Source organism: Triticum aestivum, chromosome 6B, assembly GCF_018294505.1.
Source record: "Triticum aestivum cultivar Chinese Spring chromosome 6B, IWGSC CS RefSeq v2.1, whole genome shotgun sequence".
Taxonomy (NCBI): Eukaryota; Viridiplantae; Streptophyta; class Magnoliopsida; order Poales; family Poaceae; genus Triticum; species Triticum aestivum.
This window is the reverse complement of record NC_057810.1, coordinates 135,522,999-135,535,106: the sequence shown is the minus strand read 5'-3', so window position 1 is coordinate 135,535,106 and position 12,108 is coordinate 135,522,999. Positions and strand designations below refer to the sequence as shown.

General features: G+C 40.4%; 1 protein-coding gene and 1 pseudogene across 2 annotated transcripts; one reads left to right on the top strand and one right to left on the bottom strand.

Moving 5' to 3' along the window:
• Positions 1–698: 698 nt before the first annotated feature.
• Positions 699–3,222, top strand: LOC123133759 (uncharacterized). 2 transcript variants are annotated; one of them, XM_044553166.1, is made up of 3 exons: positions 699–1,650; positions 2,370–2,449; positions 2,786–3,222. In XM_044553166.1, the coding sequence occupies exons 1-3, from the start codon at positions 1,537–1,539 to the stop codon at positions 3,006–3,008; spliced, it is 417 nt and encodes a 138-aa protein (XP_044409101.1). In that variant the 5' UTR covers positions 699–1,536; the 3' UTR covers positions 3,009–3,222. The 2 variants fall into 2 exon arrangements, 1 of the variants encoding a protein (XP_044409101.1); XR_006465385.1 differs by lacking the exon at positions 699–1,650 and adding an exon at positions 1,683–2,158.
• Positions 3,223–4,050: 828 nt separating this feature from the next.
• LOC123133758 (monothiol glutaredoxin-S9-like) lies at positions 4,051–5,026 on the bottom strand (annotated as a pseudogene).
• Between the last annotated feature and the right edge of the window lie 7,082 nt (positions 5,027–12,108).

Genomic DNA, 12,108 nt, shown 5'->3' with positions numbered 1-12,108 from the left:
GTATATAAAAACAGTACAATTTGTGAGCTTCTTGCAGACTAATGATGAGTTACTAGATAAACTAAGGGTCATCTTTTTTGGGCTCGTGGCCGGAATACGAAGCTCAAGTTGTGGTCCAGTATGTCAGAAAAATTCAGCCACCCTGTGTCGAGGAACTTTGCCTCGACAGTACAACATCACACTCTGCTGTCGGTCGCGAGAAGAGCTGCGTGCAGTCCACCCCGTGTCCGCCCTCGATCCGTCTCAGTCATCTCCCTGTCATCCTCTCTCTCTCTGGTCTGTGTTTCTGTGTGCAGGGAGTGGGAGGAGATAGAGCAGGGGAGTGGGAGGCCCTTCCATGGCAAATTCGTTGGCATCTTCCATGGAGATTGCGACCTCTCTTGATTTTTGCTTGAGGATTTCTCCTCTGGATCTGTCCACTGTAGTTCTTGTATAGCGGTGTCCTTTTTTCTAGTGTTCCTCAATGTTGATGCATGTGTTTAATAACCCACTCATACGAATTCTAAAAACAAGCTTTAGTACAAGAAAAGTGGGTGGTTCAGTTCAATTCTGAATTATAGGTGTGTGTAAACACATCCTCCTTACGCAGTAACTAATTAACTATGATACCATGTTCAGACTTCTACAAATCCCGAAACTATGCAGAGTTAGGATTGTCACTACCTTGTTTCTTACTATTGATTAATTTTTGTACTATAATGAGATGGTACATGTAGTTGGACATCTCAATATACTGGTGATTGCTTCTTGCTGCCTCTATTTTTATCATGATTTGGTGTGTGCACTGCAGGAGTGTTTTTGTTCCTAGATCAGTTGCTCAACGACAGAATTGTGTATCGCACAGTACATGTATTACTACTATGAAGGTTCAGAAATAAGAACTCAAAGAAGTATTGACAGCATAGCTACTGTATATTCAAGGAGTCGGGTTTTGCTCCTGCGTCATCTCGTCTCCTCCATTCAGCAAAAGCCTCTAGATAAGTTCACACATATGGTTTTGTTCTTTCTATAATTCTTGAGTCCAGACTCCTTCATCTTTTGTTCCTAAGAAATTAAATAAACCTGTAGAAGTTTGGGGTATAAAATTCTGTAAGTTCGAAATCGGGAAACTGGTAAGTGCAGACAAAATTAAAACTGTCAAAGAACATGAGAGTGTTTGTCAAAGAACTGAGGCTTCCCCACGACAGTACAAACTTTTGAAATGTTTGAATTTCGTTACAGCAAAAACTGAATGGGTGGCAAGATGAATATAATTATTATTAAAAGTTTCTTTTTGAACTTCTCGGGTTAATATACATGAACTTGATTATCTTTTTAACCAGTTAAATATACATGGTTGGCAAGATGACTATAGTTGTTATAGCAAAAACAGTACATTTTTTCAAGAAAAGTTTCTGTTTGAACTTCTCCGATTAATATAGATGAGCTCAATTATCTTTTTAATATGCACTCACATGAGCTCGTTTGGATTTGTGTGTATATTTGTAACACAATCAGTTGAGATCTGGAAAGATCATAAGTTCAGTCGGCCTTGGCATGACAAGCGGGTTCAGTTCGATCTCGCATAGTGGGCAGGTCCCCGATGGTGTGTGCGTCAGGTCTACTCGCACGAGTGGACGTCAGATCGCGCAAGTGGGTAGCTCCCCAATGGTAATAACTAAGAACTTGTTCTATTCCTGCTGCTATCAAGCTGTTTGTTGATATGCTTACAAGAAATTAAATATCCTTTTTGATCTTTCTTTGTTGCCAAATAAAAAGCTAATATTTATGGACATGTGCAGTATAAACATTTTTTATGGAGTAGTACACATTTTAAAACTTTTATATAATTGCAAAAAATACAGGTATTATCATTCCCAAAAACCTACAAAAAAACATCAACTTATATTGATAGTTTTGGTTCTAGTCCTTATGGCCCGGTTCTAGTAACTGTGTCGCCCATGCGTTTTAGTTTTTTGTTATCTCTCCTGGATGCTTTTGAAGAGTTTCAATTGTTTTTAGTTCATCTTTTGAATTCTTTTCAGTACATCTACTTACCAATCGTAAGTCCAGTTTCCTTGGTGTTTCCATGCTATTTCTATAGCACAACATGTGTGTGTGGTTATGTTAATGAGCACATGTAACAAAGTTTATTTTGCAAGTTCAGAGAAGCAACGAGGTAAAAGCAAAACACTAAAACCATGCAATTCTTGTAAGATATCTGAAAGTTCAACAATAAAAATTATATAAGTTTAGTCTCAAGTGGAGAGAAGTTCCTGCATCTCTGTATGCCCGTGGATGCTCGTGTGCTATAGTTGGTTTCTCCCCTTCCTGTACATGCTGCCACTCACCTTTTTATCTCTCTGATGCGTTGTGTTGCACTACTGCAGCTCGACCCAGGAGGTGCTAGCTCATGCTGGCTGGAACTAGGATGCAAAAGGGTTGACGGATCCATGCCGCACAAGCACTGGTGCTCTACTTTCTTCTTACTTTGTGTTCTAATTTGCTTTCTTATTATTTTCAGTTTGCGAGATACAAAAAAAGTTAAAAAAATGTTTTGCCTGGAGTTCATATTATTTGCTACCCCGTGATGTACGTCTATAGTTTCTCCCTTCAAATGTGTTGATCCATGTGGTTGTATTTTCTGTGTTTCTCCCTCCAAACGTATGCAAGTAGAGAAGTTGCACACAAACAGAAGTTAGAATAATGCATACTATCTTCTATAACTCATTTCACTTCACGGTTTCTTCCACCTGTTTCTTGTTTCCTATTTATCCTAATTCCTAAATGTTATACTCAACTTCAGCGCCATGCTCAGTCCAACCCCGTGGCTTCAGGGTGGTCGAGTTCGTCACGACCATCAGTTCGGAGACCTGCGTCACTGCTCGTGTCACTACCATGGCCACTTGCATCACTGCGTGATCCGTCAACAGCCTCTTGCACAAGGAAAAGCAACAGGAGTAGAGGCGTCTGAGATGCTCTGTCCTGGCGACTGTGAGAAAGGCAAGTGCTTATGCGGCTTTTGCTGAAGAAGAAAGGCCTAGCTTAACGGGCGTAGGAGTACCCAAATCAGGTGTCGATGTTGTGGAGGCTTTGGATCTTTCCCTAGTTGCTTGACTCCAATAATTATGTCTTTTGAGATTGTACCATTTGGTCGTCCTTTGGTCTTGTATCGAACTTCTAGTCATCTTGTTACATCAGTTCAAAAGCATAGTATGCAAAAACACCCTCAGTACAAACCCATACGGGAATCAGTTCAAGTACTTTTTCGGAACCATTCGAAATTACTCTATGAAAACATACCTCCTCTGTACAAACACACACAGAGATCAGTACGAGTGCCGCCGCAAGCGCCGCCGTTGTTGCCCGCGCCCCAAATGTTGTAGCTTAGACGACTTCAGAATGTTTATCGTGTGTGCTCTACCGTCGTATGCTAGTACAAGAATTCCTATCATCACATAAGTCCATGTATTACTACAATGGGAGTTCAAAAGAAAACCCTATAACACGCGCCGTGCCCCGGCCCCATGCTCGGGACGCGAAAAAAGCCCAAACAAAAAGAAAACCCCATATGTAAATTCAAATGGTAAATGTTCATGTCCTAAAACGAGAGAAGTCCAAAACATCATTGCAAACAAATATTTTATTTCTGAAAAAGATGTCATTTAGTTCAACTATATAAATCATGCAAGTTCGGGGGCGATGATACCATAGATCGTTGGAAAGTTACGAGGAAAATCTTACGAAAAACCAGAGTAAAGTCCAGTCTATGAAAACCGCTCAGTACAAACCCAAAAAATTGGAGATCAGTTCGAGTCCTCTCTTTTCAGAAGATTCAAAATTAATCTATGAAAAATAGGAGTACTATAGAAGAAGAGAGAGGGAAAATCAGCTACAACAAACAAGCACCCCATCATGGATTACAAATATCCAACACGGTGCCATTTCGTGATAACATCATAAGCCTGCTAGAAGAAACCTTCAAAGACAAAATGAATTGGCATCTAGAAAACCGATGAGCAAGATGGAAGGAACATGATTTATACAGTGCTAAATAGTACACCCCTCTTCACTCATACATGTATTTACAAAGCGTTTGGTCGAAAATAAGCACGAGATGGCACAATAGTTCCTAATTTTTCCTACCCTAATCAAAAGAATTTAAGCCTAACTATAGCTAAGCTGGTACTCCATTATTGATCCCAATCAAGAGAGACTGAAGATCGAGAAGCAGTAACTCACATGATCTCATCAAGAATCAACAGGAGAAATGAAAAGAAGATTAACTCATGAACAAACGGTTGTTCGTACGTCCGTAGTACCCCGTCCCGTATGCATCTTTGGTTTTGCTCAGAGTCAGAGACTCAGAGCCAGAGCGCGCCCGCGTCCTTGAGTATGGGCACGAGCTCGCCGAAGATGTGCACGGCCATGAGCCGATCGAGCCCGCCGAGGAGCCTCCCACCGACGAACACCGCCGGCAGCGCGACGACAGCCTCGCCTCCAGCGTTCCCGGCCCCCGCCGTGGTGAGCTCGTCGTCGTCGGTGACCTCTTGCATGGCGGGGTTCACCCCGACCCCTACAGCAGCCGCTTCACCACGTGGCTGAGGCAGCACCCGCGCCTCCCCACCACTAGCACCAGGCTCTCTGCCACGGCCCTCCTCACCGCCTCCCCGCCGTCGCCCCTCACCGCCGCGTCGGCGAGCCGCGAGCCCGCCCTCCTGGCCGACCGCGCCCTCGGCCTCGGCCTGCTCGGACCGCCGCGGGCACGCCGGCAGCCGGCCGACGCTGTAGGGGATCGCCTGGTACATCTCAATCGGCCGAGCGATGTACGATGTGATCGAGCTCTTCTCTTTTCCGCTCGGTTCGCCGTTGCTATGCCAAGTCCCCTGCTGCCATGGACGCGTGCTTCTCTGCTTCCCCCGCATTCGCTCATGCTCCGGTCGCCGCCTGCGTGTGGACTTGTACCGCCACTCTACCGCGTGTGCGCAAGGGCCGCAAGGCAAGAGCCGCCCAACTCCTTCCGCTTCTCGCCCACGCCATGGCGTGCGCGCTCCTGTAGAGAAAATAGCTCAGAGTTCAATGAGATGAAAATCATCAGTACAACCGCCTAAAATCGTTAGTCCAAGTAGGGTAACAGAATAATATTCTGTCACGCGTAACAGAATAGCCCAGATGTATATATATATATATATATATATATATATATATATATATATATATATATATATATATATATATATATATATATATATATCATGTTCTTCCAACATGCTGAGCTTGCCAAAGGATAAAATGAAAAAAGGAAAGGTGAAGATCACCGTGACTCTTGCATAAGGTAAAGGATAATAATAAAAGATAGGCCCTTCGCAGAGGGAAGCAGAGGTTGTCATGCGCGTTTAGGGTTGATGCACAAAATCTTAATGCAAAAGAACGTCACTTTATATTGCCCCTTGTATGTGGACCTTTATTATGCAGTCCGTCGCTTTTATTACTACCACAACAAGTTCATACAAAGCTTATTTTCTCTGCACTAATAAGTCATGCATATTTAGAGAGCAATTTTTATTGCTTGCACCGATGACAACTTACTTGAAGGATCTTACTCAATCCATAGGTAGATATGGTGGACTCTCATGGCAAAACTGGTTTAAGGGTATTTGGAAGCACAAGTAGTATTTCTACTTGGTGCTGAGAATTTGGCTAGCATGAGGGGGAAAGGCAAGCTCAACACGTTAGAGGATCCATGACAACATACTTTATCTCAGATGTAAGAAAACATAACTCATTACGTTGTCTTCCTTGTCCAACCTCAACTCTTTAGCATGTCATATTTTAATGAGTGCTCCCAATCATAAAAGATGTCAATGATAATATATCTATATGTGAAACCTCTCTTTCCTTATTACTTCCTAGTAATTGCAACGATGACCAAAGCTATATTTGCCAACTCCCAACAACCTTTAATCATCATACTCTTTCTATGTGAAGTCATTACTTTCAATAAGATCAATATGAATTCTTTGATTCTCTTTATTCTTTTTCTTCTATTCATTTACCCAAGATCATGGCAAATAATCAAGCCCTTGACTCAACACTAATCTTTATTATATAGCTCACAGACTCGATTACAAAGAAGGATCATAAAGAAAAACTCAAAACTAGATCATGCCATGACTTTATTCTACTAAATCGAGATACTACTAAAAGGATCGAACTAAGAAAAACGGTAAAGATAGGAGTTGTGATGGTGATACGATACTAGGGCACCTCCCCCAAGCTTGGCAGTTGCCAAGGGGAGTGCCCATACCCATGTGATTATGTCTCCTTCTTTGGTGATGTAGGTGGTGATGATGATGGTGGATAATCGCACATCGAGCGTAAAAGCTCCTCCAACTTGCGGATAATGCCCTTGAGCCCAGTAATATGATCCTTCAACAAAATATTCTCCTCTTTGAGATACTTGTTCTGTATGCGGGCTAACTCAATCATCTTGAAAGCTTCAATCTCTGTTGGAGTGAAAAGGTTAGGTAAAGGTTGATGAGTGTCTTCTTCTTTCACCACCGGAGCTTGAGCCTCAATGGCCTTCTTGATCTCTTCTGGTTCCACTCTTTTCAACTCTATCTTCAATAGCCAAGCATCCTTGTCTTTGTTGTTGGAGGAGGGAGAAGTCATGGTGCTCTAAATCTGCAACAGAAATAGCTCGAAACAAAAACAGAGGATATTTGCGTGATACGAGAGTCAAAACCTCTGGGAGAATATATAATGAATTTTTACCGACCAAGATACGCATCATGCAAGAAAACGGAGTTCTGAGGGCACACGAAGTGCTCACAAGGTAGGGGGCGCGCCCAGGGGGGTAGGGTGCACCCACCACCCTCGTGGGGCTCTCGTGTCCTTCCCGGACTGCCACTTATTTTTCTATTTTTCTTAATATTCCAAAACAGAGAAATATTGCCTTAAAAATTGTTTTGGAGTCGGTTTACTTACCGTACCACATACCTATTCCTTTTCGGAGTCTGGAACGGTCTGGAAGGTGTCCCTTATGTATTCCTCCGGGGTTACGGTTTCAACAATATTGGTTTCAACATTTATAGGATTACCTGAGATATAGTGTTTGATCCTTTGACCGTTTACCACCTTCGGATTTGTGCCTTCGAAGTTTTTGATTTTTATGGCACCGGATCGATAGACCTCCTCGATAACGTAGGGACCTTCCCATTTAGAGAGAAGTTTTCCTGCAAAAAATCTTAAACAAGAGTTGTATAGAAATACATAATCACCTACATTAAACTCGCGCTTTTGTATCCTTTTGTCATGCCATCTTTTAACTTTTTCTTTAAACAACTTGGCATTTTGATAAGCTTGGGTTCTCCATTCATCAAGTGAGCTAATATCAAATAACCTCTTCTCATTGGCAAGTTTGAAATCATAGTTGAACTCTTTAATAGCCCAATATTCCTTATGCTCTAGTTCGAGAGGTAAGTGACATGCTTTTCCATAAACCATTTTATACGGAGACATACCCATAGGATTCTTATATGCAGTTCTATAGGCCCATAATGCGTCATCCAGTTTCTTGGACCAATTCTTTCTAGACCTATTAATAGTCTTTTGCAAAATTAATTTGAGCTCTCTATTGCTCAATTCTACTTGACCACTGGACTGCGGGTGATATGGAGATGCAATTCTATGATTAGCGTCATATTTAGCAAGCATTTTACAGAAAGCACCGTGAATAAAGTGTGAACCACCATCAGTCATTAAATATCTAGGGACTCCAAACCTCGAAAAATAACTTCTTTAAGCATTTTAATAGAGGTGTTATGATCAGCACTACTAGTTGGAATAGCTTCTACCCACTTAGTAATGTAATCAACAGCAACTAAAATATGTGTATATCCATTAGAGGCAGGAAAAGGTCCCATATAATCAAAACCCCAAACATCAAATGGTTCAATAACAAGTGAATAATTCATAGGCATTTCTTGACGTCTACTAATATTACCAATTCTTTGACATTCATCGCAAGACAAAACAAACTTACGGGTATCCTTGAAGAGAGTGGGCCAATAAAAACCGGATTACAATACCTTATGTGCAGTTCTATCTCCAGCGTGGTGTCCTCCATAAGCTTTGGAGTGACACTTGCGTAGGATCTGTTCCTGTTCATGCTCAGGTACACAACGTCTAATAACACCATCTACTCCTTTATAAAGATGCGGGTCATCCCAAAAGTAATGTCACAAATCATAGAAAAACTTTTTCTTTTGTTGGTATGTGAAGCTAGGTGGTATAAATTTAGCAACAATATAATTAGCATAATCAGCATACCATGGGGTGCTACGAGAAGTGCTTATGACATTTAGTTGTTCATCAGGAAAGCTATCATCAATAGGTAGTGGGTCATCAAGAACATTCTCTAACCTAGATAAGTTATCTGCAACGGGGTTCTCAGCTCCTTTTCTATCAACAATATGCAAATCAAATTCTTGCAGCAAGAGAACCCATCTAATAAGTCTAGGTTTTACATCTTTCTTTTCCATAAGATATTTAATAGCAGCATGATCAGTGTGAATAGTTACTTTAGAATCAACAATATAGGGTCTGAATTTATCACAAGCAAATACAACCGCTAAAAGTTCATTTTCGGTAGTAGCATAATTTCTCTGAGCATTGTCTAGCGTCTTACTAGCATAATGGATAACATTTAATTTCTTATCAACTCTTTGCCCTAGAACATCACCTACATCGTAACCACTAGCATCACACATAATTTCAAATGGTAAATACCAATCAGGTGGCTGAACAACAGGTGCAGAGACTAATGCTATCTTAAGTATTTCAAATGCTTCTACACAATCATCATCAAAGACAAATGGTACATCTTTTTGTAGTAAATTAGTCAGACGACGAGAAATTTTTGAGAAGTCCTTAATGAACCTCCTATAAAATCCGGCGTGACCAAGGAAACTTCTTATACCTTTGATGTCCTTGGGACATGGCATCTTTTCAGTAGCATCAACCTTGGCTTTATCAACTTCAATACCTCTTTCGGAAACTTTGTGCCCCAAGACAATACCTTCATTAACCATAAAGTGGCACTTTTCCCAATTCAAGACAAGATTAGTTTCTTCACATCTCTGCAAAACTCGATCAAGATTGCTCAAGCAATCATCAAAAGAGGAACCATAGACGAAAAAATCGTCCATGAAAACCTCACATTTTTTTTCACAAAAATCAGAGAATATAGCCATCATGCATCTTTGAAAGGTAGCAGGTGCATTACATAAACCGAAAGGCATACGTCTATAAGCAAAAGTACCAAAAGGGCATGTAAAAGTAGTCTTTGATTGATCCCTAGCCGACACAGGTATTTGAGAGAAACCAGAATAACCATCTAGAAAGCAATAATATGTATGTTTGCATAATATTTCTAGCATTTGATCAATAAAAGGTAAGGGGTAATGATCTTTCTTAGTAGCCTTATTTAATTTGCGGAAATCAATTACCATCCTATAACCTGTGATAATTCTTTGCGGAATCAATTCATCTTTATCATTAGGGACAACAGTAATACCTCCCTTCTTAGGGACACAATGGACATGACTTACCCACTGACTATCAGCAACGGGATAAATTATACCCGCCTCCAGAAGCTTAAGTATTTCTTTTCTTACCACTTCTTTCATTTTTGGATTCAAATGTCGTTGAGGATCACGAACTGGTTTGGCATCTGCTTCCAAATTTATTTTATGTTGACATAGAGTGGGACTGATGCCCTTAAGGTCATCAAGAGTATATCCAATAGCGTCACGGTGCTTCTTCAGAGGTTTCAATAATCTTCCTTCTTCATGCTCTGAAAGGTTAGCACTAATAATGACAGGATATATTTTCTTTTCATCAATATAAGCATATTTAAGATTATCAGACAACGGTTTAAGTTCAAACACGGGATCACCCTTGGGTGGAGGAGGATCCCCTAGGATTTCAACAGGGAAATTGTGTTGCAGAATAGGTTCCTGTTTAAAGAATACTTCATCTATTTCCCTTCTTTCATTCATGAACATATCATTTTCATGGTCTAGCAAATAGTGTTCTAAAGGATCACTAGGAGGTACGACAATAGAAGCAAGACCAACAATTTCATCTTTACTAGGCAATTCTTCCTCACGATGTTGTTTACTAAATTTAGAGAAATTAAACTCATGAACCATATCATCCAAGCCAATAGTAACAACATTCTTTTCGCAGTGTATCTTAGCATTAACAGTATTCAAGAAGGGTCTACCAAATATTATGGGGCAAAAGCTATCTTGTGGAGAACCAAGAACAAGAAAATCAGCGGGATATTTGGTTTTTCCACACAAGACTTCAACATCTCTAACAATTCCCATTGCAGATATAGTATCTCTATTGGCACGTTTAATTGTAACATCAATATCTTCTAACTCAGCAGGTGCAATATCATGCACAATTTCTTCATACAAGGTAATAGGTATAACACTAGCACCAGCACCCATATCACATAGGCCATGAGAACAATGATCTCCTATTTTAACAGAAATAACAGGCATGCCTACCACAGGTCTATGTTTATCTCTAGCACAAGGTTTAGCAATTCCAGCAATTTCACCACGGAATTGAATAACATGCCCATCAATATTATCAGACAAGAGATCTTTAACAATAGCAATACTGGGTTCTACTTTAACTTGCTCAGGAGGTGTATAAGTTCTAATATTGCTTTTATGAATAACAGTTGAAGCTTTAGCATGATCCTTCATTCTAACAGGGAAAGGTGGTTTTTCAATATAAGAAGTGGGAACAATAGGATCATTATAAGTGACAGTCTTTTCTTCAACTTTAATAGGTGCGACTACTTTTACTTCTATGGGAGGATGATATTTAAACCACTTCTCCTTGGAGAGATCAACATAGGTAGCAAAAGATTCACAGAAAGAAGCTACTATCTCAGAGTCAAGTCCATATTTAGTGCTAAACTTACGGAAAATATCGGTATCCATAAAAGATTTAACACAATCAAACTTAGGTGTCATACCTGACTCCTTACCTTCGTCGAGGTCCCAATCTTCAGAGTTGCATTTAATTCTATCCAATAAATTCCATTTAAATTCAATGGTCCTCATCATAAAAGAGCCAGCACAAGAAGTATCGAGCATGGTGCGATTGTTATCAGAAAGCCAAGCATAAAAACTTTGCATAATTACTTCTCTTGGGAGCTCATGATTGGGGCATGAATATAACATTGATTTAAGCCTCCCCCAAGCTTGAGCGATGCTTTCTCCTTCGCGAGGCCAAAAATTATATATATAATTGCGATCATGATGAACAAGATGCATAGGATAATACTTTTGATGAAATTCCAATTTCAATCTTTTATAGTTCCATGATCTCATATCATCACATAGCCTGTACCATGTAAATGCATCTCCCTTCAAAGATAAAGGGAAGGCCTTCTTCTTAAAAACATCATCGGGTATACCTGCAAGCTTAAATAGTCCACAAACTTCATCCATATAGAGTAGATGTTCATCAGGATGCTTTGTTCCATCTCCTGTAAAAGTGTTAGCTAGCAATTTTTCCATCATACCCGAAGGAATTTCAAAAGGAGTTTCATTTTCAATAGGTTCAGTAGGTTGAGGAGCAACTCTTTTCTCTACTGGATGGGGTGAAGATACCCCGAACAAGCCCCTCAGAGAATTACTTTCCATAGTAACAAGTGACAGAAAATTTCAGCACACTATATAAATTTTTCCTTACCAAATTCCACCTACCAAAGGCGCTACACTCCCCGGCAACGGCGCAGAAAAGAGTCTTGATGACCCACAAGTATAGGGGATCTATCGTAGTCCTTTCGATAAGTAAGAGTGTCGAACCCAACGAGGAGCAGAAGGAAATGATAAGCGGTTTTCAGCAAGGTATTCTCTGCAAGTACTGAAATAAGTGGTAACAGATAGTTTTGTGATAAGCTAAATTGTAACGAGCAACAAGTAACAAAAGTAAATAAAATGCAGCAAGGTGGCCCAATCCTTTTTGTAGCAAAGGACAAGCCTGGAAAAACTCTTATAATAGGAAAAGCGCTCCCGAGGACACATGGGAATATCGTCA